This window comes from Tetranychus urticae, chromosome 1, assembly GCF_039701765.1.
Source record: "Tetranychus urticae isolate SD_2017Ah chromosome 1, NJAU_TeUrti_SD_1.0, whole genome shotgun sequence".
NCBI lineage: Eukaryota > Metazoa > Arthropoda > Arachnida > Trombidiformes > Tetranychidae > Tetranychus > Tetranychus urticae.
In genome coordinates, this window is record NC_142958.1 from 10,252,006 (window position 1) to 10,279,444 (window position 27,439).

The 27,439-nt window shown below is 34.1% G+C and overlaps 6 protein-coding genes across 7 annotated transcripts; 4 read left to right on the plus strand and 2 right to left on the minus strand.

Moving 5' to 3' along the window:
* The first annotated feature begins 5,583 nt into the window (after window positions 1–5,583).
* On the plus strand, window positions 5,584–6,118 carry LOC149094550 (uncharacterized). The gene is made up of 2 exons (XM_089266818.1): window positions 5,584–5,785; window positions 5,857–6,118. Exons 1-2 carry the CDS (start codon window positions 5,675–5,677, stop codon window positions 5,968–5,970), a joined length of 225 nt encoding a protein of 74 aa, XP_089122944.1. The 5' UTR covers window positions 5,584–5,674; the 3' UTR covers window positions 5,971–6,118.
* Window positions 6,119–6,270: 152 nt separating this feature from the next.
* LOC112538719 (uncharacterized) lies at window positions 6,271–7,399 on the plus strand. The gene is made up of 2 exons (XM_025160594.2): window positions 6,271–6,370; window positions 6,524–7,399. Coding segments are annotated over exons 1-2 (759 nt in total). The 5' UTR covers window positions 6,271–6,369; the 3' UTR covers window positions 7,282–7,399.
* Window positions 7,400–8,478: 1,079 nt separating this feature from the next.
* Window positions 8,479–10,509, plus strand: LOC107360912 (multidrug resistance-associated protein 1-like). The gene is made up of 2 exons (XM_025160593.2): window positions 8,479–8,637; window positions 8,700–10,509. The coding sequence occupies exons 1-2, from the start codon at window positions 8,614–8,616 to the stop codon at window positions 10,149–10,151; spliced, it is 1,476 nt and encodes a 491-aa protein (XP_025016361.1). The 5' UTR covers window positions 8,479–8,613; the 3' UTR covers window positions 10,152–10,509.
* Window positions 10,250–12,503, minus strand: LOC107361325 (uncharacterized). The gene is made up of 13 exons (XM_015928141.3): window positions 12,405–12,503; window positions 12,258–12,314; window positions 12,122–12,187; window positions 11,711–11,764; window positions 11,573–11,647; window positions 11,417–11,506; window positions 11,274–11,357; window positions 11,129–11,209; window positions 10,955–11,029; window positions 10,791–10,892; window positions 10,652–10,726; window positions 10,511–10,585; window positions 10,250–10,439 (listed from the first exon to the last, which is right to left on the minus strand). The coding sequence occupies exons 1-13, from the start codon at window positions 12,442–12,444 to the stop codon at window positions 10,315–10,317; spliced, it is 999 nt and encodes a 332-aa protein (XP_015783627.1). The 5' UTR covers window positions 12,445–12,503; the 3' UTR covers window positions 10,250–10,314.
* A 1,171-nt stretch (window positions 12,504–13,674) lies between these two features.
* LOC107361031 (plasma membrane calcium-transporting ATPase 2) lies at window positions 13,675–27,434 on the minus strand. 2 transcript variants are annotated; one of them, XM_089266814.1, is made up of 22 exons: window positions 27,333–27,434; window positions 27,039–27,240; window positions 26,762–26,967; window positions 26,296–26,626; window positions 25,972–26,187; window positions 25,774–25,886; window positions 25,239–25,668; window positions 25,108–25,146; window positions 24,136–24,359; window positions 23,760–23,954; window positions 23,347–23,463; window positions 23,170–23,283; window positions 17,777–18,031; window positions 17,519–17,662; window positions 17,249–17,454; window positions 16,936–17,178; window positions 16,110–16,877; window positions 15,128–15,433; window positions 14,838–15,051; window positions 14,565–14,776; window positions 14,194–14,475; window positions 13,675–13,903 (listed from the first exon to the last, which is right to left on the minus strand). In XM_089266814.1, the coding sequence occupies exons 4-22, from the start codon at window positions 26,550–26,552 to the stop codon at window positions 13,847–13,849; spliced, it is 4,392 nt and encodes a 1,463-aa protein (XP_089122940.1). In that variant the 5' UTR covers window positions 26,553–26,626; window positions 26,762–26,967; window positions 27,039–27,240; window positions 27,333–27,434; the 3' UTR covers window positions 13,675–13,846. The 2 variants fall into 2 exon arrangements, with proteins under 2 accessions (XP_089122940.1, XP_025016420.1); XM_025160652.2 differs by having other exon boundaries at window positions 23,347–23,466; window positions 27,333–27,433.
* On the plus strand, window positions 18,368–20,761 carry LOC107361032 (kelch-like protein 40). The gene has a single exon (XM_015927748.3). It carries the CDS (start codon window positions 18,468–18,470, stop codon window positions 20,175–20,177), a length of 1,710 nt encoding a protein of 569 aa, XP_015783234.1. The 5' UTR covers window positions 18,368–18,467; the 3' UTR covers window positions 20,178–20,761.
* Window positions 27,435–27,439: the final 5 nt, after the last annotated feature.

Here is a 27,439-nt window from a genome sequence, read left to right on the forward strand (position 1 = left end):
TAATTAATCAAATAACAGCAAAAGTTAATTTAACGTTGAAATTCCATAGAAGCACAATTTTTGATGTAAATCTAATTTTTCACCATTAAATTAGTTGGTTTAATTCAGGTCCGAGTAAATATGAATCAAGAACTTTATTGAATATATGTTAACACAAAGACGTATAAATTGTTACTTAAGGATAATTCATTATTTACGTACGATTATATTCATCTGGATTATTTAGCTAACAATGAATGTTACGACTAACAATGTAATCAACAATACATTATTTCAATTCTCCCACTTTGATTACATTGAATTTTCAGATAAATTGAGCTTTGATCGTAAATTAAAGAAAACATGCTTAGGTAAAGGTTTAGTCAATATATCAGCAAGCATTTCAGACGATTGTTTGTACTCGACCCTTACTTCATTTGAGTTCACCTTTTCTCTGACAAAATGATATTTTATATCAATGTGTTTCGATCGTGTTTGACCAACAGGATTTTTACTCATAGCGATAGTAGCTTTATTATCTTCATATATTAATGAAGGCTTATTTTGAGCGAGTCCAACTTCTGTCAATATCGACCTTAACCATAACACTTCTTTAATACATTCTGCAAGTGAAATAAACTCTGCCTCAGAAGTAGATAATGAAACAGTTGATTGCTTTTTGGATACCCATGAAACAACATTACCAAAAACAAATACAACTAAACCAGTTGTACTCTTCCTGTCATCAATATTGCCAGCAAAATCGGCATCAGCAAAACCTACGATATCGTCAATATCATTTGTATTTCCAAATTCAATTTTTAAGGCAAAATCTTTTGTACCTTTGAGATAGCGGTAAATGCGTTTCACAGCCTTCCAATGCTCTGTGTTTGGGTTAGCCAAAAATTGACTAACTGCTCCCACTGCTGACGCAATGTCAGGTCTAGTGCAAGTAGCTAGGTAGATTAATGCACCTACAGCACTGTTGTATGGAACATTAGCCATTTTCTCGTTATCTTCATTATTTTTAGTCAATTTTTGGGACAGATCACTTGGAGTAGAGACAATGTTACAGTCAACCATTTGATATCGCTCCAAAATGACATCAATGTACTGTTTTTGGGAAATGAATATTGATGAATTGTCTAGATTGAACAAAAAATCAATTCCTAAGAATGATTTCAGCAAGCCCAAATCTTTCATTTCAAATTGAGCTTTGAGTAAATCTTTGATTATTTTGATTATTTCAATATTTTGTCCAGCAATCAACAAATCATCAACATAAACCAGAATGTAAACTCTTTTCTTTGCCTCACCTCTCCAATAAAAACAGTTGTCAGACTTAGTTTGAGTAAAGCCAAGTTTAACCAAACAATTATTCAGTAATATGTTCCAATTTCGTCCTGACTGTTTCAACCCATAGATGCTTTTGTTCAATTTACAAACTGAGTTTTCATCTTCAATAAAACCTTCTGGTTGGTACATGTAAATATCTTCATCTAATTTACCATTCAAATACGCTGTTTTTACATCCATCTGATGTATAATCATTTTGAACTTGACGCATAATGATAATAACGATCGCAATGTTGGGAACTTGGCAACAGGGGCAAATGTTTCTGAAAAATCTTCACCTTTCACTTGTGTGAAACCTTTTGCCACCAAACGTGCTTTGTAAACGATTTCTGATTTGTCACTTCGTTTAACCTTAAAAACCCATTTATTTCTAATAATATTTCTATTATCAGGTCTTTTTACCAATGTCCAAGTATTTGCTTTCATTAATGAATGATATTCATTGTTAATTGCATTAAGCCATTGTTTAGCTTCATTGCTATTAACAGCTTCTTGATAGCTACTTGGTTCAGCAGTTATCATAAGAGCTTCATTTCGATGCGACCTATTTTTATCATTTTTTGGTTGATATAACTCATCTTGATCAATAAGTAAATCATCATTCGCTGTTGTTTCTGTTCTCATATTTTTGACTACTTCATCTTCATCAAACTTAACATCCCTGGCAAAAATTACATCCAAAGTATTAGGATCAATCAATCGCTAAGCTTTTTTGTTAATACAGTAACCAGTAAAAATCGCTTCAATTACTTTACTATCGATTTTTGAACGTTTTTCCTGTGGTAATAAAGCAAATGATTTTGATCCAAATACTCTTAAATGGTTCAAGTTTGGTTTGTGCCCTTTCCATCGTAAAAAAGGTGTATCAAAATTTATAACCTTCGATGGACAGCGATTTCTCAAATAACTAGCTGTTACAATTGCTTCAGCCCAATAAGATAAGTTTAAATTTGCTTGATGAAGCATAGAGCAAGCCATTTCACGGAGCGTTCTATTCATACGCTCGGCAACACCATTCTGTTGATGTATATAAGGTAAAGATGTTTCATGTTTAATACCCTTTTCTTTGAACAATTTTTCAAAATCAGTGGTCAAATATTCCTTAGCATTATCTGATCGAAAACATTTAATATTTTTTCCATGTAAATTAGTGACCGAAGCTTCATACTCAATGAACTTTTCGAAAGCTTGACTTCTCTCTTTGATTGGTGATACAAATACCCAATTTGACCAATCGTCTATGAATGTAATGAAATATTTCATTCCACTGAAAGATGGGGTTCTGATGGGTCCGCAAATATCAGAGTGTATCAAATCAAGTACAGCTTCAGTTGCCACTCCAGTTCTCGATTTGAAGGGTTGTCTTGTCATTTTACCTTTGATACAGCCATTACAGATTTTACTTGTTTCTCCAGTCAATTTAATATCATTGACAATACCTTCATTTATCAATTTTTTCAAATTTGAATGATTAACATGACCAAGTCTTTGATGCCAAAGGTTAATATCAGTTGACCGAATGTTATCATTGCTCGCCAATACCATTTCACTCTTGTAAATTACTTTACAATTGAGGATATACAAGTTACCAATTTTATTTGCAGTTGCAAACAATTTATCTTCATCGTCATAAACGAAACATTTATCCTTTTTCATTGAAAAAGATGCGCCATTTGAAGTTGCTTGACCAACCGAGAACAAATTTTGAGTCATCTTAGGTACATGATAGACGTTTGTTAATTTGTAATAATTTGTTTCTCCATTTACCTTAGAAGTCATTTTGATTGTACCTTTACCTTCAATTTTCAATGCTGTTCCATCAGCTTGATACACATATTCATCATCAATTTCAATGTAATCCATAAAGAAATTGACATTACCAGTCATGTGTCTCGTAGCCCCAATTTCCATTCAAGTGTATCATTGCCATCATTAACTGTGAATGCTTTCTCCTTCTGCTTCACATCAGTATTGAATGTTTTCACATTTGTTGCTCCTTTACAATCTCGAGCAAAGTGACCAAGATTACCACATTTGAAACATTTAAGATGGTTCTTGTTCTTCTTCTTCTTATTTAGCTTCGTTTTATTCGAGAAATTGTTTTCAATAGCTAAAGCTTTAACACCTCGCTCAATAGATTGATTACCAGAATTTTGAAGCTTCATTTCATGATGTAAAATCTTAGAAATCAATTTTTGTAATGTAATTTCCTCGATAAGAATTTCAATAGAATTGACAAAATTACTGAACTTTACTGGTAATTTGTTCAAAAGGACAGTAACCTTTTCTGATTCACTTATTTTTTCATCCAACATTTCAAGTTGACACCAAATATCTTGTAAATGTGCAATTGAATTGATAATCGGTTCATCAGTATTGAATTTATAATGCGACAATTTGTCCTTCAAATGACAGATGTGAGCCAAACCTTCAGGTTGAAAGGTTTTACACAAAATATTCCAAACCTCAAAGGCGGTTGAAGCATTCTGAACTAATGAACAATATCTCGGTGAAATTGAACAATTCAATAATCCAAGAGCTCTATCGTTAGACCTCTTTTCTTGTCTAGTTTGAAGTAAACTCTCATTAACAACAATATCCCAGAGTCCTTCTTTCCTCAACCAGTTCATCATTCTGAACTTCCAAGATGGGAAATTTACACCATCAAAACGTTCAACCAGAACTGAGACATTGGAAATATTCATATCCGTGACTGAGCCCATAACCAGTTGGTTTAATTCAGGTCCGAGTAAATATGAATCAAGAACTTTATTGAATATATGTTAACACAAAGACGTATAAATTGTTACTTAAGGATAATTCATTAACTACGTACGATTATATTCATCTGGATTATTTAGCTAACAATGAATGTTACGACTAACAATGTAATCAACAATACATTATTTCAATTAAATTGAGCTTTTCAATGTAATTTTAACATTGAGTTTTGCAGAAAAATTGAAATTTTCTGTGTTCAAATTTTATTAATTGCTTAATTAGTTTATTTGAAGCCTCGAAATTTTGAAAAAATATGCAATAGACTATCAGCTATCTGATACAGTTGATTTTTTCTGAATTGCAATTAAAGAAATTATTCTTATTATGATTTAATCCGATCACAATGAAATCAGTAAAAAGTTGATCAATTTAAATTGTTAATTCATAATTTATTGAAATGCTGATCATTTTGAAAATTATACCGGATTGAAGCTTGCAAAATTCTCTATCATTAGTGAAAAAATATCCACAAAAACTGAATTTTTCGCCTAAAAATCATCGACTGTACTCGAGCTTTGAAAAAAACGAACGAACTTTCTTGGATACCTAATATTTTTCATATTCTTATACTTTTTGATATGTTAAACTCAAATCTGAAGTCAATTTTCTGATTTGCGCAGCCGATATTTTGATAATTGTGCTTCACTTAAAGTCTTACAATGTTTTACAATATCTTTTCATTGCATACATTTAGATACCGGGGATTCAGGGTCTTTTTCAAAATTCATGATTTTTGGTAGGGCGCATAATTGACCATGATTTTGAAAAAGACCCTGAATGACTTTGAACTTTTTATATAATACTGTCCGGTCAAATATAAGCTCAGAGGTTAAAGTCCTATGTCAATATGTCAACTGATTGAAAAGTTATCAGGTATCGACCAGAAAGAGGTCACTCTTAGAAACAGACAAAATAAAAGTCATATCGAAAAAACCCGCTGTATATTTTTTGTTCATGCTGAAAGAATAACGTTGAACTAATCTAAATCAATTTTAAACATGATCTGGCCATCTGACACTCATTCGAAGTTAAACGACCTAATAGCGATAAAACGTAGCCAAGACATTGAAAAGGTTTTTCCGAGGCACTCTAACTTGATTACTTCACGAGAAATCGCCCTAAATTGTTTCATCTTTGAAGCGCGATCGCGGCCGAACGCGTCACTCTAGAGAACTTTTGACAAAAGTTAACAGTGTTTTTTAACCCTCCTTTCATAAAATCAAATTCATTTCGAAATCTATTAAGGTCGGTTTTTGGTGACAGATACCCCTTTATGATAAATTTCGTCGATATCTTGAAGATGCCATTTTGTACTCATTTAACACTAAACAGAAATATCAAAGTGGAATTGTTAAATCTATCGAGGATTACTCCATTATCATTGTCAATGCTGTTCTTCCTCTGTTTAAAGCTTTTTGGCCTCAGTTAATGGGATGTGGTGTCATTAAATTATGTTCAAGCTTTCTTACCTTTGGTAATCCTCTTTTTTTTGGATCAGCTGATTGCTTTTGTAGCCAGTGGTGATCCGAAGCGGCGGGGTTATGTTATTGCGTTAGGAATGGCTATTTGTGCACTTCTTGAATCTATGTTAAATGGGCAGTACGAGTTCTGGATTAATGTTACTTCAATGAGAATGCGAGCTGCTCTCATTGCTAGTATTTATCGAAAAAATAGTTTACCAAGTTTCTAATATTTGGATAACTTATATTATTTTATAATTTAATATTTCCTTTTTTTCAGAGTTTAAAATTATCTAGTGCAGGAAGGAAAGATTTTACTGCTGGTGAGATCGTCAATATAATGGCTGTTGATACTCAAAGAGTTGTTGATTACATTATGAGGAATAAGCACTAATTAAAAGAAATTAAACACATAAACATACACACTTTTTCTTATAACAAAACACATGTTTTTCTACTTTTCTGCCATCTAGTTTTTATAATCAAAACTTAATGTAAACTCAATACAAACCTACCTGTTTTGATACAGGTGACTCAACCAAACAATGTTAACGTGAAATAATGTCCTAAAAACCTAATGCATCATAACTATGTATTTTTAATGCTAACTAATTTACATATTGACCTTACTTTTACATAACAAACTTTGACCTACAACCCTTTTGTCTCAATAGGGACATATATAAGGACCTATGGTCAACCATATTTTTGTCAATTGTCTTTACTAATAAAGTCACTTTTAAGTTACTCCCTCTGGTGTTTTCTTTTTAAACCATTCAGCTTCATTTGAAAAAGTGAGTTAATGGTTTCCCTTCTTTATTCTTCCTCCCCTTTTGACTGTTGACCCCTCTTGACCGTCACAATTGGCGCAGTCGACAGGATTGAACGCCCTCTATCGTTCAAAATCATTACTAATCCTGTTTTTTCTCTTTGTCTCTATTCTACAGTGGAATTCTTGGAACTCGAGCCCAGTTTCGACCCCTCATTGTTGGAACCCCCTTCAACCCCTGGTCATTGGTTTGGTGGCTCCCTCTCGGAGGAAGAAGAAGAAGTACCTCCCTCTCCAGCTGTTAAATCACCTCGTGGTCCAATTATACTCACTGGTGGTGGCCTTAAGTTCAACTTCAACCCTCCTAAAGCCATTCCAGTCGCTCCTGTTGGTCCAACTCCATCTCCAAGTATTGTAACTGGTCCAATTCGTCCATCTGGTCCTCGTGATAATTCTATTCGCCCTCTTGGTGGTGTCTTACCAGCTTCAACCACAACTTCGGTAACTCCTGCGGTACCTCTGACTAAGAGCCAGAAAAAGCGACTCTGTTACAAGCGCAACTTAAAACAGAAACGCTTAGAATCAGAATCTTCTGGTACAATCTCGTTGGCCGTTGAGCATAACGTTCTTAAAGAGAAACGAAAGGTTGAAAAGCGAGCTATCAAGGCTTTTCATACTGGAATCAAGGAAGCAGCCAAAGCAACCGAGAGTGAAAACGTGGTCCCTGCATCATTCTTCCATTCAAGTGAAAATCATCAATACTTCAAAGATAACCTTCCAAGTCGTATACTATCAAGAGAATCTCTTTCTATCGCTGAGAATCGAGCTAATCGTGCCCTTAAATTCAATTCTATTGTATCAGACTTTGCTCCCAATCCCCAACCAACTGTAAATAATCCTAGTGATTATCTCCATCATCTTGTATTTCACAAATAAACATGGCTAACAAGAAAAACCGTAATTCCGCCGCTGTTTCTTCAGCCACACCAGACTTCAACACTTCTAATATAAGCCAACCAGTCTTCACCCAACTTAAACTAGACAAGTTCTCTGGTAATAAAGAAGAGATTCGTGTTCAAACATGGATCAAGCTGTATGAGCAACATGTAGACTCTGAACATGACACCGAACTCATCAAGCAGCTCATGTATTATCTCAAGGACTCTGCTCTCGAATGGTATGGTGACGAGATTGTTGGTAGCAATATTCGTGATTGGGAAACAGTAAAAGAACAATTGATCGACCGTTTTGGTTGCGAAAACCAACACCCGTTAGTCGCTGCCCAGCGTATAATTCTAAGCAGAGATGAGGATGTAGAGAAGTATTACCGACGCAAAATAAGACTTCTACGTCAAACATCCCTCTCTGAACTAGAAATTATACAACAGCTTACCGAAGGCTTGCCCTTCTCTTGGAGGTTAACAATGACTTCTGCCCGTCCTCGTACTACTTCCGCCTGGATCCAGATAGCAATGGAAACAGAGACACACTACAAAGCAAATGAAAGACGTAAACAAGCCTTACTGAAGAAAAGGCCAGCTAAAACATTAGTCGCAGCTCCTCCACACAACAACAGCCGTTCAAATCGCCCGTCAAGCAATGGTAAACCTCCTCAATGTCGTATTTGCCAAAGACTTGGTAAAACTGAACATCATTGGCATCGTGAATGTCCTAACAGACAATCTTTTAGTGGATCTCAACAAACTTGCAATGCTGAGGAAGGTAATCAATCTGATGAATCATCTGCAACTGCCTGCTTCGCTAAGAACATTTCACCGATTGTGAAATTCTTAGACGTTCCTCTAGCCATCCAGGGAAAACAGATGGAAGCCTTCATTGATACTGGTAGTACTATTAGTATCATGAGCCTGAAAACAAGTCAAAAACTCAAACTGCCACTGAATAGTAATGACAAGATTGTAATCAACCAAGTTGAAGGTGCAACTAAAAGCATTGGTTCCGTTGTCGCTCAAACTACTATACACCGTACTACTAAACCAGTCAAATATTATGTTCTCTCTAACTTCAGATACCCAATCCTCAAGGCTGAGTGAATCTTCTGTAACCTGATTTAAGAATTTCAATTCTTTATTGTGTTGTATGAAAATGACTTCCTTTCAAATCGATGAATTTTCTAATTTTTAGGTCGCCTTTGCAAGTTTCTGTACTTTTGTGTTGATCGACTCCTCCAATATTCTAGATGCAAATAAAGCCTTCGTTTCACTTTCTTTATTCAATATACTCCGAATACCTCTTGCACTTCTTCCTATGGTCGTTTCTTATGGGGCGAATGTAAGCATTTTCATTGTTTTTGTTATATCAGTTTTACTCTAATTTTTTCTCGTCTCTTTCAGTTTATTATTTCAATAAAACGTATCAATAAATATCTTCAAGGAGATGAGATAGACCCAGAAACTATTCAACATGAGCCGAATCCGCATACTCCAGTTGTTTTAAGAAATGGAACTTTTAGTTGGTCCAAAAATGATTCTTCTGTTCTCAATGGTATTACGCTCGATATCAAAGATAAAAGTTTAGTTGCTATTGTGGGTCAAGTTGGAAGTGGAAAATCATCCTTACTGTCAGCTCTTCTCGGTGATCTTTACAAAACCGAGGGATATGTGAATGTTTATGGGAAGATTGCTTATGTCCCTCAATCAGCTTGGATCCAAAATGCTACTGTTAGACAGAACATCACATTTTCACAGCCATATATTGAAGAGAAATACAATAAAGTATTGGAAGCATGTGCTCTAACACAGGATCTGAAAATATTAACTGGTGGAGATTTAACAGAAATCGGTGAAAAGGGCATTAATTTAAGTGGCGGTCAAAAACAAAGAGTCAGTCTTGCTAGAGCAGTTTACGCAAACTCTGACATTTATTTCCTCGATGATCCTTTGAGTGCAGTTGATGCTCATGTTTCCCGTCACCTTTTTGATAAAGTCATTGGTCCAACTGGAATGCTAAAAAAGAAGACCAGAATTTTAGTTACCCACAGAGTTACTTTTCTACCTCAAGTTGATGAAATTATTGTACTTAAAGATGGTCAAATTACTGAACAAGGAACATATCATGAATTATTAGCTAAAAACGGTGAATTTGCTCAATTTTTACTACAATTTGTGAGTGAGCAACATGAAGAACTTGCAGAAGAAGACAAAGAAATAATCGAACAGTTAAAAGAAAAAATGGGTCCTGAGTTTGAAAAAAGAGGATCTATTGTTAGATCAGAAACTCTTTCCAATAGCTCAGATGGAATTCGTAGACGAACCATGTCCAATGCCTCACGTCCATCAACCAAAAAAGGTAACACTAGTCGAAGTATGTCACAGTTACGAGAAGAGCCTGAATCGACCAAAGGAAATGGTGAAAAGTTCAAATTAGTTGAAACTGAAGTCGCTCAGACAGGAAAAGTAAAATGGGGAGTTTATTGGGAGTTTTTTAAAGCTTGTGGCCTGGTTTCATGCTTGCTTGTAATTTTAGCTTTCTGTTTATCAAGTACTTTTAACTTACTATCGAGTCTTTGGTTGACTGAATGGAGTAATGACTCTCTTAATCCAGCGGCTGCTAATGATACAACTCTCAGAAACATTAGGCTTGGTGTTTATTTTGGTCTTGGACTATCGGAGACAACATTTACATTAACCAATAGTATTATACTGAACTTCGCTATTCTCAAAGGCGCTAGACTTATCCACGAAAAGATGCTTCACCGAATGTTTAGAGCAACAATGTCATTTTATGATACAACTCACGGTTATACCTCAAGACCCTGTTCTATTTTCTGGAAGCTTCAGACCTAATTTCGATCCATTCAGAAATTTGGAAATCTTTAGAACTTTCTCGTTTGAAAGGTGTGCATTGAGTCAGGATGGGTTATGAATGAAGGTTTCAGAGCGTATTTCAACTGTTCATAATTGTTTATTAAATTACTGGTTTTAATGATAACTATAAATAGTTGATTGTCTAAGCAGAGGTTACAACTTCGATTTCATCATCATCTTCAACTGGCTTTGGAGCTGGCTTTGGGCCTGGCTTGTGGAATTGGTTGAAGAATTTTCCAGCTTGGTCTTGAATCTTTTCGTTGATTTCTGAGGAAAAGAAAAAGAATTTAATTTAGACACTTTCACATAATAAACAAAAACTATGATTTCAAATTTACCTCCAAAGAAATCAAAGATGTCTCGCTTTACAATGCTAGATTCAGTTGAATCTTCATCTTCATCATCGTGGTGCTCTGATGAGTAAATTAAAATGTTAAGACTGATTCGAGAAACAAATTTGCATGCAATAAAACACTTACTGAAGATATCTTCGAAAGTCTTTTGGAGTTGAGCGAAAACCTTAGCGGCTTCGTCTTGGGCCTTTTCATTGATTCCTGTGATAAACAATTAATAATTTGTTTTATTATAAAGAAATGATGGAAGAAGAGAATGACTTACTCCCGAAGAAATCGAAGATGTCTCGCTTTTCAATGATTCGTTCAGTGGTAACTTCACCGTCTTCAATTTCAATTTCAATTCCGTGACTTCCTGGGTGCTTCTCTGTTGATTTTAAAACATTTTTATGTCAATTTGTTTCAATTTCTATGAGAAAAAATACTCACTGAATAAGTCATCGAAAACTCGTTGAAGATCAGAGAAAGCCTTTTGAGCTTGAGCTTGAGCCAATTCATTCAATCCTAAAAGAGATTCAAAATTATGACAAAATAAATTATTAGAAACTGAATCAAATTATTATTTTTCTTATAATTTCTAATTACATTTGATGAGCTACTTACGTCCAAAATGTTCGAAGATATCTCGCTTTGAAATTGATCGTTCAGTTGAATCTTCAGAATCATCATTTCCATGATGTGGCTCTGTTAAATAAAAAAAAGATTGAGTTGAAATGAAGAAATCTTAACGAAAAAAAGCAATTCTTACTGAATGGGACGAAAATGCTTGCGAAAGCTCGTTGAAGACCATCGAAGACTTTTTGAGCTTGAGCTTGAGCTTGTGAGTTCATTCCTGAGATAAGAAGATAAGGTTATTATTTTTGATGATACAGAATTGAATGAAATTCTTACGTTCAAGGTGTTGGAAGATGTTTCGCTTGACAATGGTTCGTTCAGTTGTATCTTCAGCATCATCGTCAGAATCGAAGAATGGATTCTTCTCTGTTTAATCGAAAGAAAATGGTCATTAATTCTATCAAAATCAAGTAAATTGTGTAAATTACTTACTAAACAAATTGTCAATGACTCGTCGAATGTTGTTGAAAGCTTCTTGAGTTTTGGTTTGAGCAAATTTGTTGAACTCTAGATGGACAAGTGATTCTCATTAGACTCATTTGCTTACATTGGATGGAAGGTGAAACTTACGGTTGAATGACTCTCGAAGATCTCGCTTTTCAACGGTAACTTCAGCATCGCCATCTAAAGTGAGGTTAAAATATGGGCGTAAAAATTATCTTCACGATTATTGACACTTCCAATAAGATGATTCAATGTTACACACTAGAGTATGATTTCAACGATTGCTCGTTTCAATGTATTTTTTAAACCTTTAACCTGACTTACTTTCAACATTAAAGACAGGAGTTTTTCTGTATCTTCAACTAAATTGCTTTTATTACTTTCAAAGCCTCGAGTTGATTTATGGCTCGTTTGGTAACATTGATAACATCAAACAGATGGGAAGCTTAATTTGGATTAGCTTATATACTAATTGATCAAAATCTGTTGCTTTTAATGAAAATTTTTAGCAAAATATAAGTTCATGGATCAACTTACTGTTTTGGAATCGGTTCAATAAAGCTTCTCGGAGTTTGTCAAGGCTTGCCTTGAATTCAGCGGATTCTGTATTGGGTGAAGAGTAACGAGAAATTGTGAAGCTACAAATTTACATTGAAAAGTTAGTTAGACTTACGTTGCTTGAAGGTTTCTTCACTGATGAATCTTTTGTTCAATGAGCCAGCAGAAGCAACTGAAATAGATAAGAAATGATAAATGAGAACAATGAATATTTCCAAGTAGAGTCACAGATCGATGCTAATTTCAAGCTGATGAGACTCACCTCCGACAAGGCAAAGGGTCACGATGAGGGCGAAACGCATTTTGATCAAGTTTACAGTCAAAGGATCGTCCAACTACAATCTACAACTAGTTGATAATTCCAGAGAATGGCTCTTAGAACTGAAGTGATTCCCGTTTTATACCATTTTTTGGATAAAAAGCCAACTCGCCTGATTGACATATTTATCCTGTTGGAACAGAAGTTTAACACTCAAACTATTGAGATGTCTATCAAATCTAAATGCGTAATTCCAGCAATCCCTTGACTGTTTGAATCTGTTCTGTGAAATTAGCTAATTATGTCAATGACGAAAATGTTGGACTTGGAGTGCAGTGAAACTTGAAAAGAAGCCCGAAATTTTAAAAATTGATTTATAACTAGCCATTTATCCAATTTTTTTATAGACTTCCATAGCCAAGTTCAAGTAATTATTGGACTCAAGTAATAATAAATGCATAATAAATAATAAATAAATATGTATTTCTATTTGTTTAAACCATTTCCCCATGCTTCGATTTTCCGGCAAATCAGCTTAATTACCTTATATTTTTGCAAATTTGTTGATCTTTTTTTAATTTCAATAGATGAAGATTTAGCATATGCATATACTTTTTCACCTTTAACAAGATTAAAATTTGCAATTAATGTAATTCTTGCTGAGGTAATCAGCAGAACAATCAAATCAAATTTCCAGGTGATAATTGAAAGCAACCTTGACTTGACAGTGTCAATGATAAGTTTCGTTGATCTCATGATCTTTCAATCTTATGATGTGTTTTAGAAGTGGCATTGTGAAATAATTCAAATATGATTATTGAATTGTCCATTTATATTTTCAATCTAATTTAAATTGCTTCTGTAATGTATGACTTATGTAATGAATTTTCTTGATGGCTCATTCTGTTGATGAAAGTCAGCTTGCAATCCAAAACAGAGCTTGATATTGACGGTAATTTAAGGACATTTTTTAAGATTTTGTTGGAATCCAAGTAAACAAGTAAACAAAATAAGAATAATTTTGATAAAAATTCAAGTAATCTTATGATATTAATGTGAACAGAAAGCGAAAATAGCCATTTTGTGTGCCATAATCAACGTTTCTAGAATATAATAGCATCTATCATTTTGACTTCGTTGCAATAAAAATTAAGTGAAATGTGGCAAGGATAAAATCTGAAAGCTGCAACCAAAGATCCTGGTTACCCCATCTATTATGATTGAACAACCTTTTTCAACTCCAGAAAAGTAAGTTGGTATCGAGTTATCGATATTGAGTTTCGAAAAGATTTAGCATTTGCTTTAATTTAATATTAATATTTACACATTTTAGTACTCGAATTTCTCGAAAATAGAGATATACTTTAATCAAATGACAAATGTTTTTCCTTTTAAGTATGTTTATAACTTTATGTGATACAGCGAGAAGTCCTTGTTAGATCGCGTCAAGTTTGCATAGTCCTTGAATCAATTCCTTCCCGAAAAGCTTGGACAACTCGAATCTAAAGCAAAATTTAAAATGAAAAAACCATTAGAATATGTAAGAAATATAAAAAGAAAATAAACTAGTTTCACGGAAAAATTGAATTTTCGATAAACGCCATCTACTATACGTAAGATGCTTAATTATATTGGTAGTATAGTAGACGGTGCTTATCGAAGATTTACTAATGCATGAAACTAGTGTATTGCTTCAAGCAAAGGAAATCTTCACTATTCATCTCCGAAAGTTGAATTTTCATTATGTCCAGAGCAATATTCAGGTATTATGAGCCTTTTATTAATTTTTTACCTGTGCTCTTAGTCTCTGTAATCCACGGAACCAAAGGACTTGTCCTTGTTTCTTAGTAAACTGGCCTGGTCGATACTCAGTTGTTAAAACAGATTCAATTTCCTCCGATTCAGGAACAGATGAACCAACAGTGAATTTTTTGGGTAGAATATCTTTTGGAATTGAAATTAAAATTTGGTGCCAAATAATGGATGAAAATCCAATAAATATGGACCAACCCCATTGGTCTAAGGTTAATGGATGAACTTTGAATGCGATTCCAGTGAAATTGATGATTAAAATCTGCCATTTAAAGAAATAAAAAGTAAATTAGATTATTATTAAAAGATTTTAAAGAAAAATTAATGAAAATTTCGATTAAACAGCATTACCTGCATTACTAAAGTACCAATTAAAACTGAGATATAGATTTTGTTATCAAAAAGCTTGGCGAAAACATTGCGTTCATCATTTATTTTTCGCGCATTCAACTCGTTGAAGAGAGACATCATTACCAAACAGTTGAATATAATTGTGTAATGTTGACTTGGTTGTGCATTAAGAGGTAAATTCATTCCTGAATCAATATCAAAAAGCATCGGACCTGAAATTTGCGAAAAATTTATGTTAAATAGCGGTGATTTACAGGAGAATCATTTCATTACCATAGAATAATAAGATTAAAATCACAGCAGTTTGGTACAATGCATGGCCCAAAATGTTCCTTGCCATTCGCCTTGAAATAATTGGCTTATTTCGTCCATAAGGTTTACGTAATAAAAGTTGAGGTGTAGGTTGTTCAGTAGCAAGAGCGAGACCGGCAAAAGTGTCCATGGCAAGATTGACCCAAAGCATTTGAACAGCTTGTAATGGACTATCCTATTGTAATTGAAAGTCGATTAGTTTGAATCTCGATTAGAAGTAAGTTTTTCAGTATCTTTTACACTGATCTTACATTTACAGCACAAGCTCCAATGAAAGCAACTAAACATGCGACAATGTTGATTGTCAATTGAAATTGAATGAATTTAGCAATGTTATCATAAACATTTCTACCCCAACTAACTGCTTTGACGATTGATGAAAAATTGTCGTCGGTTAAAATAATATCTGATGCTTCTTTGGCTACTTCAGTTCCTGATATTCCCATGGCGAATCCAACATCAGCTTTTTTCAAGGCAGGACCATCATTGGTTCCATCACCTGTTACCGCTACTACTTGGCGTCTTGAGAAGAGTTTACTTTCAATTAAATGTTTAACCTGTAATAAAAATGTAAAAATTATCAGTATATTATCTTCTGGTTTATATTTAGATTTCAGCTTAATGCAACCTAAAGAAATAATTAGAATCAAATCTAATAAGTGCAAATATTGTACCCTTTAATTTGCCAATCATATATTTTGTGGAAATACTCAAGGTTAATCAAGAAGCCAATTAACAAACAACTGTTCATCAATCTAGCTGATGCAATCTCTACCCTAACCAGGCAAATATAAAAAAGTGTTTCAAAAATCTACAGATCACTGTAAGTTACAGTCTGTAACACAATTCAACTCACAATACTGGTACAGTATTTCCTTGAGTTTTTTGCCATTTTGGAGTGCTGACATCTATGTGAACTACAGGGGGAAACAATTAAATTAGCAGTTTAAACAATTATTCCACTCTAATGACTTCCCCCTGAAGGGGAAAGGGTTGAAAGGCTAAAGGGGAGTCACTAGATTTATTAATTGTTTAAACTGTAAATCTAATTTCCCCCTGTAGTGCACATAGATGTCAGCATTCCAAAAAGTCAAAAAACTCAAGGCAATACTGTACTTCAATTTTTATCCAGATCTTTACGATTTTTAGATACGGATTATATTTAGAACAGTTGAATTAAAGTTGAATTTTCACAATGAACCTGCTTAAACATAACCCGATTGTTGTACTTACCAAAATATATTTATCAGATGGAGATGATCGGGCTAAAACTCTCAATCTAGGCCAAACAGAGTCAAACAGACTTTGATCTACTTTCCCATACTCATCACGAATCAGCTTATTGAATTCTTTGCCTTCCAAAACTAAGAAATTTTCATGCGGAGATAAAATACCACATTTCAATGCAATTGAACGTGCTGTATTAACATTATCACCGGTAACCATTCGTACAATTATTCCTGCCTTTCTGCAATTTTTAATGGCTTCAGGAACTTCTGGTCTAACAGGATCTTCAAGTCCAACCAAACAGAGGATAGTCAATCCAGATATAATCATTTCTTCGTCATCCCAATCAGGTTCTTTGGTTATTTCAATTTCATTTTCTGATGCTGCAGAACCATAAACATAATCCTTATATGCTACAGTCATTGTTCGTAATCCGCTACAAGCCATAGGCTCAATAACATCAGTGATAAGGCGAGACTGTTCAAATTTTGTTAGCTGGATCACTTGCCCTTCAGAGTTGAAAATATATGAACATCTTTTCATTATGATTTCACTTGCCCCTTTGGTATGTACTCTGAAACCGCGATCAGTTTTGATAACAGTGCTCATTGATTTACGTTGAGAATTGAAGGTATAAACTTTGTACAAAGATTCTTCTGGTGTTTCACTACGAATTTGCTGATAGTCACGGCCCAGTTTCAAGATAAAATCAAGCAAACCACATTCAGTCTTGTTTCCAACATGACGAGGCAATGCACCTGGTTTTTCATCAGGCTAAAATGAAAATACATTAAATTAGCTAACTTTTTACATTCAAGATTGATAATCTAACCATAATCTGAGAAGTGTAACCAGTGTTGATTGAAATGCTTTCAACCACAAGATCACCAAGGTTTTTCGGTATTTCGTTTATTTTAGGTAAAACTTGCCAAAATTTACCGGCGATATAAGCATTAACAACTGTCATTCGGTTTGTGGTCAAAGTCCCTGTTTTGTCTGAACAAATCGTCGTTGCATTTCCCATTGTTTCACAGGCATCCAAGTGTCTTACAAGATTATTGTCGTACATCATCCTCTATAACAAAAATAAGAAATTTATTAGATGAAAAAAGGGCATCAAAATTACCACAATTTGGGAAATTTACTTTGACCGAATAAGCTAATGCTAAAGTAACCGCCAATGGTAATCCTTCCGGTACAGCAACAACTAGCACTGTGATTCCAACCATAATAAATTTCACAATGAATTGTAAATCCTTGGAAAAAGACCATTTAGCATGGCGAACTCCAAATTCATCAATGCAATATCTTACAATTAAAATCATTACAGTTACCAATGCTATTGCAGACCCTTTAATGAAAGATTAAACTGGATGCATTAATCGAACTATAGCTCGGCTAAATTTCCATATTACCTAAATAAGTAATTTGAATAGCTAATCGAGTTATCTTGGCTTGCAAGATTGATTTGGTCGATTTATTTCTCTTATCTTCAGACATTTGATTGTCATCGTCGTTATTTAAAGCGTTTTTGGCAAGGCTTCCATTTAACTCGGGCACTAAAATAAATAAAAGTTAATTAGTGATTGTCAGAACAACGTTCTCAGATTTTGTGCACTGGTAAGCAAAATTCAAAAATGATAAGGGTCTTTCTTGTGTACTCCGTTTCTTACTTTGTTTATCATCTTTTTGAACTTTTTTATTCCGAGTAGCACCAAGAAGATTCATAATGATTCCGTTTTGTGAATTGATACCAACCGCTGTAACAACCATTTTGCCACTTCCTTCCATAACATGTGTTCCAGACAAAAGGAATGGATCCGAATCGGGATTTTTCGTAACATGATCAGATTCACCAGTTATCGAGCTTTCGTCAATTTTAAGATCATTACTCTGTATCAAAATCCCATCAGCTGGGATAAGGTCTCCTGGAAAAGAGAAAAAAATGTCAATACAATTTGATGTAAAAAACGGTATTTCATGTGAACAAATATTTAGTATTTCAAATGAATTTATTATAGTTTTTAAAATATTTGTAGAGCCATGAGAAAATTCACATTAAGTTCATAAAATTAGAGAAAGGCTTAAATTCTCAATTTATCAAATAGATTCCAGTGGAGGTTTTCAAACACAGAACCAAGCTCTGTTTTTATTATGTTCAATATTATTCTCGGAATTTTCACAAAAGCGTTCTTGAATTTATTTTATCTCACCAATTAACCATAATATTGGATTGATAATTACTTGTCTGATTTCACCAACTAATGGAATGAAAGATTAAAAGAAACACCTTCCATTTGCGTTGAAAGTTACCAACTTGTTAACTTCTATTTAATTCCAGACAAGTCAATTCGATTCAATAAAATGTCTACATCTTCAACAAGTGTCAAAGGATTACGTGTTATAAGGCGACCAGGTATAACGTTGGATCATCTGCACCAGTCGAAGGAATGGGCTGACCTTGAAGTCCATTTAGGTTCAAAAGTATACCAAATTCATCGCAATATTGTTTGTACAGCAATACCGTATTTCAAAACCATGATGTCAACCAACTTAATTGAAACACAATCAAATGTTATAACAATTAATTATCCGCATATTGATTGTGATGCCTTCGAATGGCTATTGAACTGGTCCTATTCAATCAGTCAACAAATTTCTTTAAGCAACGCAAAATCATTGCTGGTGGCAAGTGATTATTTCCAAGTGAATAGTGTCTTCCAATTTTGCTGTGATTATCTCGATGGAGTGATTGCAGTTGATAATGTCTTGGATATAAAACAATGGATAGGTACATTTAACGTCGGCAATCTTCGTGATAAAGTCAATAAATTTATTGCTCAAAATTTCAATTCGATCGTTTTGACACCCTCGTTTGTTAATCAAACACTTGAACAAGTAACTGAAATAATAACTGATAACAATTTGAATGTTTCTAATGAGATTGATGTTTTCGAAGCAATAATTAGGTGGACTAAATACAAACATACAGAAAGAAATCTTTGTACACCTAAACTGTTGATCCATTTACGGTGGTGTCAGCTGAGTTATGATCAAATAATCAATCAAATAAGCAAACACGAAATCGTAACAAGCAATGAAGATTGTCGTCAGATAATTATTGATGTTTTATCGTGTTTAACATTTGAATCCAGTTACAATCAGCACTCCTCAACTTGGAAACAGCCAAGATGCCAGCTTATTAAATCCGATACAGAATCAACCGATCTGATTGTGGCCTGTTTAGCATCACCTTCAACCTTTGAATTGTCTTTCCTTGATCATTCGACAAATACATTCATCTCTTGGTTAAAAGTTAATCAGCCGCTAATTAGAGAGAACCACAAAGCAGCTATACTTGGCTCTTCATTGCTCTTGATAGCTCGAGATTGTATTTCCCTTAATCTGATAAATGGCAGGGTCTATCCATGTCCAAAAGAGTTGAGGATTTTCGACTGGCCTGACTTAGCATCAGGTAATGATTGTGTTTATGTTTCTGGCGGTTTGAATGGTAAGCCTTCAGATATTGTCTATAAAATTTCTCGTTTTGATGATGAGAGCTTTGATATAATACAATTACCTAGGCTAAAAAACTCCAGAGCAGGTCATCGTCTCATCATGTGTGACAACAGTTTATATGTTATCGGAGGACGAGATGAATCTAATATACTTGACTCTGTAGAAAGATTTGACTCGGAGCAAAATAAATGGCAAATTGTTACACCAATGGTAACAGCACGAAGTGCACATGGTGTTGCAGTCCACGGTGATAGAATTTTTGTTGCTGGAGGCTATGATGGTTCATCGTTTTTAACTGATGTCGAAGAATATAATCCAAAATTAGATAAATGGATACCAATGACTCCATTAATAGTAAAGGGAAAAATTGTCTCTTTGATCGCACACCAAGAAAAATTGTTCACTTTTATTCGGTCACCAGCCAAATTGGTTCAAATTTACGACTTTATCAGCAAAACCTGGTCAGTTACTGAAGCAGATTCTCTTACTGATGATTCGTTGATTGCAGTAACACAAATACCGTCAAATTTTTGTCAAAAAACTGATGAAAAATAGCTACAGTAGTGATCAGGTTTAAGTTAACTATTATACGTTTACATTGCTTTTTTCTCATCTCTACAAACTAAATATGCTCGAAATATGGACACTTAAAAATTAACTTACTCTGACCCATTTTAGTTTACTCAACCCTGAAAACTACTGATTACTGGTATACTATGTCCAATAATTCATCTCATTAAAATTACCAGTTAATATTTTTCCAGTAAAATAACCAATCAATCAATAACAACAATGCCATCTGTTTTCTTCATTTTAAACTAATAAGGTATCACTACGTGAATAGTCAAGTGTGTTGTGGTGAAAAAAGTCTGGTTTTTAATCCGGACAACTCGAGTTCGAGTCTCCATGTATCTCTCTTTGACATTTGATAAATATCTGGGTTCTGGTACTCAGGATGTTAGTGAGAGTCTTACTGTGAGACAATAGTCTCTCTGAAAGCATGGCACAGATGTCCTCTGTAGTAGTCATGTATAAGACAAGGCTTGTGTTAAGCCACAAGTAATACAATATAACAATGTGTATAACAATCACTGAAAATTTTTTGCTCCAAAATTGATTAAAATCTAGTGCCTTTAGGATCAATTTTTTTAATATTTTTTTAAGAAAAATGGCCAAGCTTAGTATGGCAACTACGAGTGTTGGACATAGAGTAGGACAATATTGACTCAATGGTATTGCAAACGAATAAATATTGATGATTCATCAACAGTGAAAAATATTTTATTGAAAATGAAACTAAGATTACCATCAACTGTAATTTCATTGCTAACAAATGTGAAAAAGAGTCATTGCTGTTTCCGCAAAATCAGATATGAGTTCAATTAATATATAATAACTGTTATGTCTGTGTTTACTTGCAGAGTAAGCAAGTGAACACAAGTAAAGTACTTAAATAAGTAGCTGACAACTGTTCTTAACAAACTAGTAATTATAATAGAAAGTTATCTAATCATAGAGCATTAAACATGGCATTATTCAGCTAATTGCTGTGATTACTAGAAAAAGTGTCGAGTCTTAAATTCTTAACGCAAAGGAAAAAGTTGAGCGCTAAATTTACATTGATTCCTGTCGGAATAACTGATCACAAATCCCGCGCAACACCTTGATTATTGGTATTGGTACAAAAATACACGTATGATGAACAAACTCTGCAATCTGATGAATCTTTTTTTCTTGACAATTTGTTTAACCAGACCAGGAAATTTCTAGAATCAAGAATGCGTTTCAGTTTATTATCAATTTAATATTTCGAGAGAGCAACGTGTAAAGGCAAAATTGTGAGTCGGTTCAATCATTTTATAACAACAATTTTTGCTCGCCAAAGTTGAAGCAAAAACTTATCACCGGCTTCATGTTGACTGGAAATATTAGTCAATTCAAGTCAGTAATTAAACTAAATTATGATCATAATTTACCTTTTTACATTTCAATCTATTGCTAATTGGTACACAGAAACCAAGTATAATTAAGTGCTTAGTTGGTACACAAGTGTAAAATAATCCTTTCAATCATAACTATCATTTTCCAAAGGTTACTTCAACTGTTCAAGTATGCTAAGTTAAATATTATCAATAGACATTATCAAGAGACAGAAATGGAGGAAAAAAGTAGAGTAATCTGATTGAGGCAGTAAATGGTGAGATTTGGAAAAGGTTCCAGATAATAAAGACAAGATATTAATATTGCTACCAGTTCATCATTCTTACACTAGGTCAGACGATCGCTCGCCAAAATCGAAGCGTTAGTTAAGGATTGAATCTATTGTATTTTTATTAGATTTAACAAAAAACGAAATGAAACTTCGAAAAAAGTTGAGAAATTGATGCATCTTAGTTTTACTCCTTAACCATCCAGTATCGAACATAAATGCTACATTGCATTCTCTTGCATCCGAAATCTATGGAATGTTGCAACTTCAACCCATTGTTACACAGAGAAGAAGACATTGAAGAAAAAGAGGATTCGTAATTTTTCCTTTACCCTTTTGACAAGTTTCCTTACATATATATCTATCGCTCACGGCTATATGCGGAACATTGAGTTGCAGATAGCAACATACTTTCTAGGTCTTACGTAGAGTTCAAATAGGCGATAGTGATATAGATATTCAATCCATCATGCAGCTTAACTCATTCGAAATTGTTTAGAATGTCTACCGGGTTATTCAAAAGTCGTGCTTCATAATCCGGTAGTTCTCTGCGTAAGTTTGGAGGATTTTTTCGTATTTAGAGCTATATTTCGATGAAGATTAGAGATACGATTATGTTTCTATATGGAAGTGAAGCGAATGAAACGATAATTTTCAAATGGCCTTCAAATGACCTCTGCAAGTCAAAGGTCGAAATCGCAATTACCTTTGATGGTGGTAATTTAATTTTCAGGCCTGCAATATGTTCTTAACCAGGCATGTTGCAAATATCAAGTTCAAGACCTCATTCGTTTAGGAGATATCATAGATACAAAAAATTGCTTTTGTATGAGTTTCAGACTTTTTTGCCCCTTTTTGGTCAAATTTCGGTCTCTATTGATGATATAATGATGAATCTTCATGAGAGTCATCAAAATGTCTCGAAAATTTTAAAACGACCTTCAATTGACCTCTAAAGGTCAGAGGTCAAAATCCCGAAAAATGACCTCCGATGACCTTGAAAAGTTGATCGTTTCACCGTTTCATTATTTTCTGCCTTAATATCAAATATCAAGTCTAAGCAAAGTTCTGTTCGTGAGTTATCTTGGTAACAGTAAAACAAAAAGTGGATTTTGAAAAAGGCATATCTGAGTTAAAATCTTCACTTCGTTTCACTACGCTCCGATAATTATTTCAAGTCAAGCCAATATAAAATATGAATATGAATAAGACTTGAAATAATTTTTCTAGAAAAAGCCAAATCGTTTCATCCAATGAAAGATAATTGCTGAAGCTTGCCATCAAATATCATGAAGCATTATTAGATTCACTTATCAGGTTGATGAAAATTCGACTTACCGTATTTGAGTTGTAAAACATCACCGACAACAATTTGGTCGACCAAAACTTGAATCGCTTCGCCAGCGCGAATGGCTGAGATTTTACTTTCTTGGTCAATCCTTTCACGCAATCCTATTCAATTGATTAGTTAATTTTTGTAAATAAATTTTATATTCCATTTTAAATTGAAATTACCTCGAAATTGTTTTTCTTTGGTGTAATCGTTGAAAGCGGTAATAAGGACAACTATCAACACAGTAATCAGAATAGCTGTTCCTTCAATCCAATTAGCAGTTCCTTCATCGGAGTTTGCTTCTGATTAACAACATAAACATTATGAGATTAGATTATTTTGCATGATTTAAATGAGACAATTAAAGATCATCAGAAAGCAATTACTGCTCTTTGATAGTCAGTAATGTTGATTTATCCAGCAAATGAAATAATCTTTTTCATCCTCAAAAATGATGAATTTGACAAATTCGACAAATCGACGAGATTAAATCAATTTTACCAGACGATTAGTAAATTTGTTTACAGTTAAATTAATTGAATTATCGCAGGTTTCAATCAAACTACATGGGAAAACCAGGGATTGTCAGGTGTACCTTCTGATTTATCTTGTGATGTAGCAAGTGAAAGACCCAGCGAGATAACGGCAGCAACCAGCAATATTAACAAAGTTGGTTCTTTTGCAGCAATCCAAACCAATTGGATGAACTTTTTAGGTGGCTTTCTGTCAATTTCATTTGATCCAAATACTTTTTTCCTATTTTCAATATCAGATAATGAACCAGAAAGTCCTGAGGAAGAAAGGCAAAGAAATTTAATCAGAAATCTTGAATGACATCAACAAAGTTGAAGAGATGTTTGCAAAATTGGGACAAAAGCGAATTTATTGGTTGATAAAAGCTCAGATTTGATTTGAATATTTCCAAGGAAAAGTGAAAATTGTGGGAAATTAAATGATAAGTAGACAATTACCTTCATTGGAAGATGTAGCCAAAGCTCGACAAAGACCAAGTACACTTCCATATCTTGCACTGAGCTGATCAAATCCTTCCTTTCCTCGAGATTGCATTAGATTTTTAAGTTCGTTAACAGATGCACCAAAGATTGATCCATCAGAAATGATGTTTGGATTCATGATTGATGGGTTAGGGTTAATTAGCTGGTTAATTAACACGATAAGTATAAAAAAGAAGTCACTGGAATTGAAGAACAAAGAAAGCTAAAAATGTAAACAATCTTGAGAAAGCTTTAGCCAATGGGAAAAGTAATGTTTATTGAAGAGACAAAACACTTGAACCAGTAACACATGTTTTGCTATTTATTTTGATTGTCGATGGATTGTAATTTAACTTATAAGTGGGTACTACTAGTTTTATATTAGTTAAGGTGACCGTGAGACGTGAGCAAAATGCCTTTAGAGAGTCAATTTTACTACATAATACAAGCAACAGAATAATCAACAGTTGATAAAAGTGCTGGGTGCTGGTGAGAAAGGAGAAGTAAATCAACGCCGATAGTCATTGATATTAGTAAGACGATGATGGTAAATTGTTAGCTGAATAGAACTAAATTATGAAATACGATGAGCATTTTATTGATAAACTAAATAACAGTTTACTCATTTTATTTGCTTAAATACTTAATTACTCAATCGTCTGTAACAAACTGTGGGTAATGTTAACTATCTTTTACATGCAATAAACGAAATAAGGTTCATTTAAATGTAAGCCCTTCGTGATAACTAATGACTGTTAAGGCAATGAGATTTACAAATGGAATATCACTGATAGAGGGAATCACCGTGAGATACTAGCAGAAACACTTAAATCACTAGATGGCGACTGACAAACCCTGAAATTATCTTGAATGTTGAAAACCAATGAACATGAAGTAAACTTTAAAACGATTCTTCCTGGTTGGTATTATGCTCGTTATTACACATACATGTTGAAGTATACCATAAAGCAGTTGCTGTTGTTGTTCCTGAGAGATGAAATATAAAAAATGAAATTCATTAGTTCTTGGATAACAGAAAAATCTCTTGTAATCTCTTGTAATAGTCATTCAGTGGAAACCTAATGATGTACTTTGAATCCTGAATCCATGTGACATTCGTCCTGCTATCCATGAGAGATGCGATAATTTCTGGAAAAATGTCCTCCACAATTGTACGACGTCCACTAATCATAATAAGTTCACATTCAAGTCTCACATTTAAAGATATACATTGAAAATCAGACTCAATGGGATCCGAAAAAGATGAAGATGTTGGACTCATAGTGTTAGTTGAATTGGTCATAAGAGTCTGGGTCACATTGGCAGAGGCAGTAGTATTTGTTGAACCGATGTTGACTGCATTTTTGGCGGAAGCAGAGCTGTTATTATTAACATTGATACTAGTTATTGGAGGAATTGTGGTGATTGAAGTTGAAGAATTGGAGGCTCGTCGACCACCACAAGCAGGCGTAATTATACCAGGATGGCCAGGGGAACAACAGGATAAGGCTGAGTAAACAAGAAGATGACGATGAAGAAGATGATGAGCATCATCTGAATCATTAAGATAGACTAAGGTTGTATTGGAGGTGTTCTGGGTTCGAGACAATTTACCGTTCTTGTTAATATTTGCAGATGCACTCTGAGCTATCCGTGAACAGGTTACAGGACATGTTAGTGATCTGAGTGCTTTCTCAAATCTTTGTTTTCGCAGTTCTTCCAACAGTCTAGAAACATAAAGAAAACAGAACAAAATGTTGCCACATTAACAAAAAAGAAAGCAAAACTTTAAAAGACGCAAAGAAAAATTACCTAATTAATTGTGAAATGGCATAAAATTTAGCTTCCTCGTACAGCAGATCAAGTTCTGGATAGTCTTCATTGACTGGTGCTGTTGAGGTTCTCAAAAAGTTAAGTATATGACGAAACATTTCTCCATCTCGATCAATGAAATAATGTTGTTTCAAACTGTCCAGTACAATGGGAATGGAGCCGTTAAACATTCGCGCTAATCTCGACTCTGGATACCTAGAAGTTTAATTTAATGATGAAGTTTGATCCTTTGATAAGATTGGCTAGGATCGACTGATATTATTGTGGGCTAATATTAACATATCACTCCTCACAATGACTTACTTGGTTAAAGTTTCAAGGGATGAAGTATATATCGTTCCACCTACATCAATATGAACTGGAGCTGTATATCTAGAAGCGGCGGCGACACAGGGTATGCCTGATATTTTGTGATTAAAATTAGGTGATCCTGTTTGTGAACTCGATGTACTTGGGTTTAACGAACCTGGACTCAATGATCGCACGACTGATGCAGCTAATCTATCAGTATTAGCTTGAGCCGCTGCCGCAGCTAGACTGTTTAGTTTAGCGTTTTCCATAAACTCAAACAAACAACGACGTTTAGCCAGGTTGACTGTACACTGTGAGATGGTCGATTGATTAAATTAAGTCTCTGTACCAATGGAAATGGTGATTGTCACGATTAGTTGAACCAGAAATTGATTGGTAAAGCAATAGATGAAAAGAGATTCAAAGAAAGATAGACTAAATTAGATTCGTCGAGATTTAACATTTGCTGTGAACTTACATGGCTTTAATACGATGAAGTTTGATGGTAATAAGTGATAGTCAAGGAAGGCATTTTGACACTCCGAATTTGGACTAAAAATATCTTGAATGTTGAAAACCAATGAACATGAAGTAAACTACAAAACGATTCTTCCTGGTTGGTATTATGCTCGTTATTACACATACATGTTGAAGTATACCATAAAGCAGTTGCTGTTGTTGTTCCTGAGAGATGAAATATAAAAAATGAAATTCATTAGCTCTTGGAAAATAGAAAAATCTCTTATAAATCTTACCTTTGTTAAATTTTATCCTCCTTTAACTGAGTAACTCGTTCCATTAGCCGCTTCATCTCACTGGTGTTGCTTAACCTAGTACTAAACTACTAAGAGCCAAACGCTTCACCAGTTGCCTCTGATATGGATGAATATGGAAACCAAAATAGTCTGATGAAACATCACCTTCTGCTCTTCTTGTCCATGGATGATGACGATAAAACTAAAATAAGAAATGATTCAAACACATGAAACAAAACGTGAAATAAATAAAGTAACTTTTATTCATAAAGGAATAATAAACAAGGAACTTACCTTTTTCAAGTGTTCTCAATGGATCTTGAAGTTGAATCGATTAGAGGCACCAACAATCGATTAAAAAACACACAAAACATAGAAATTAATGTTTCTTATCACATAAA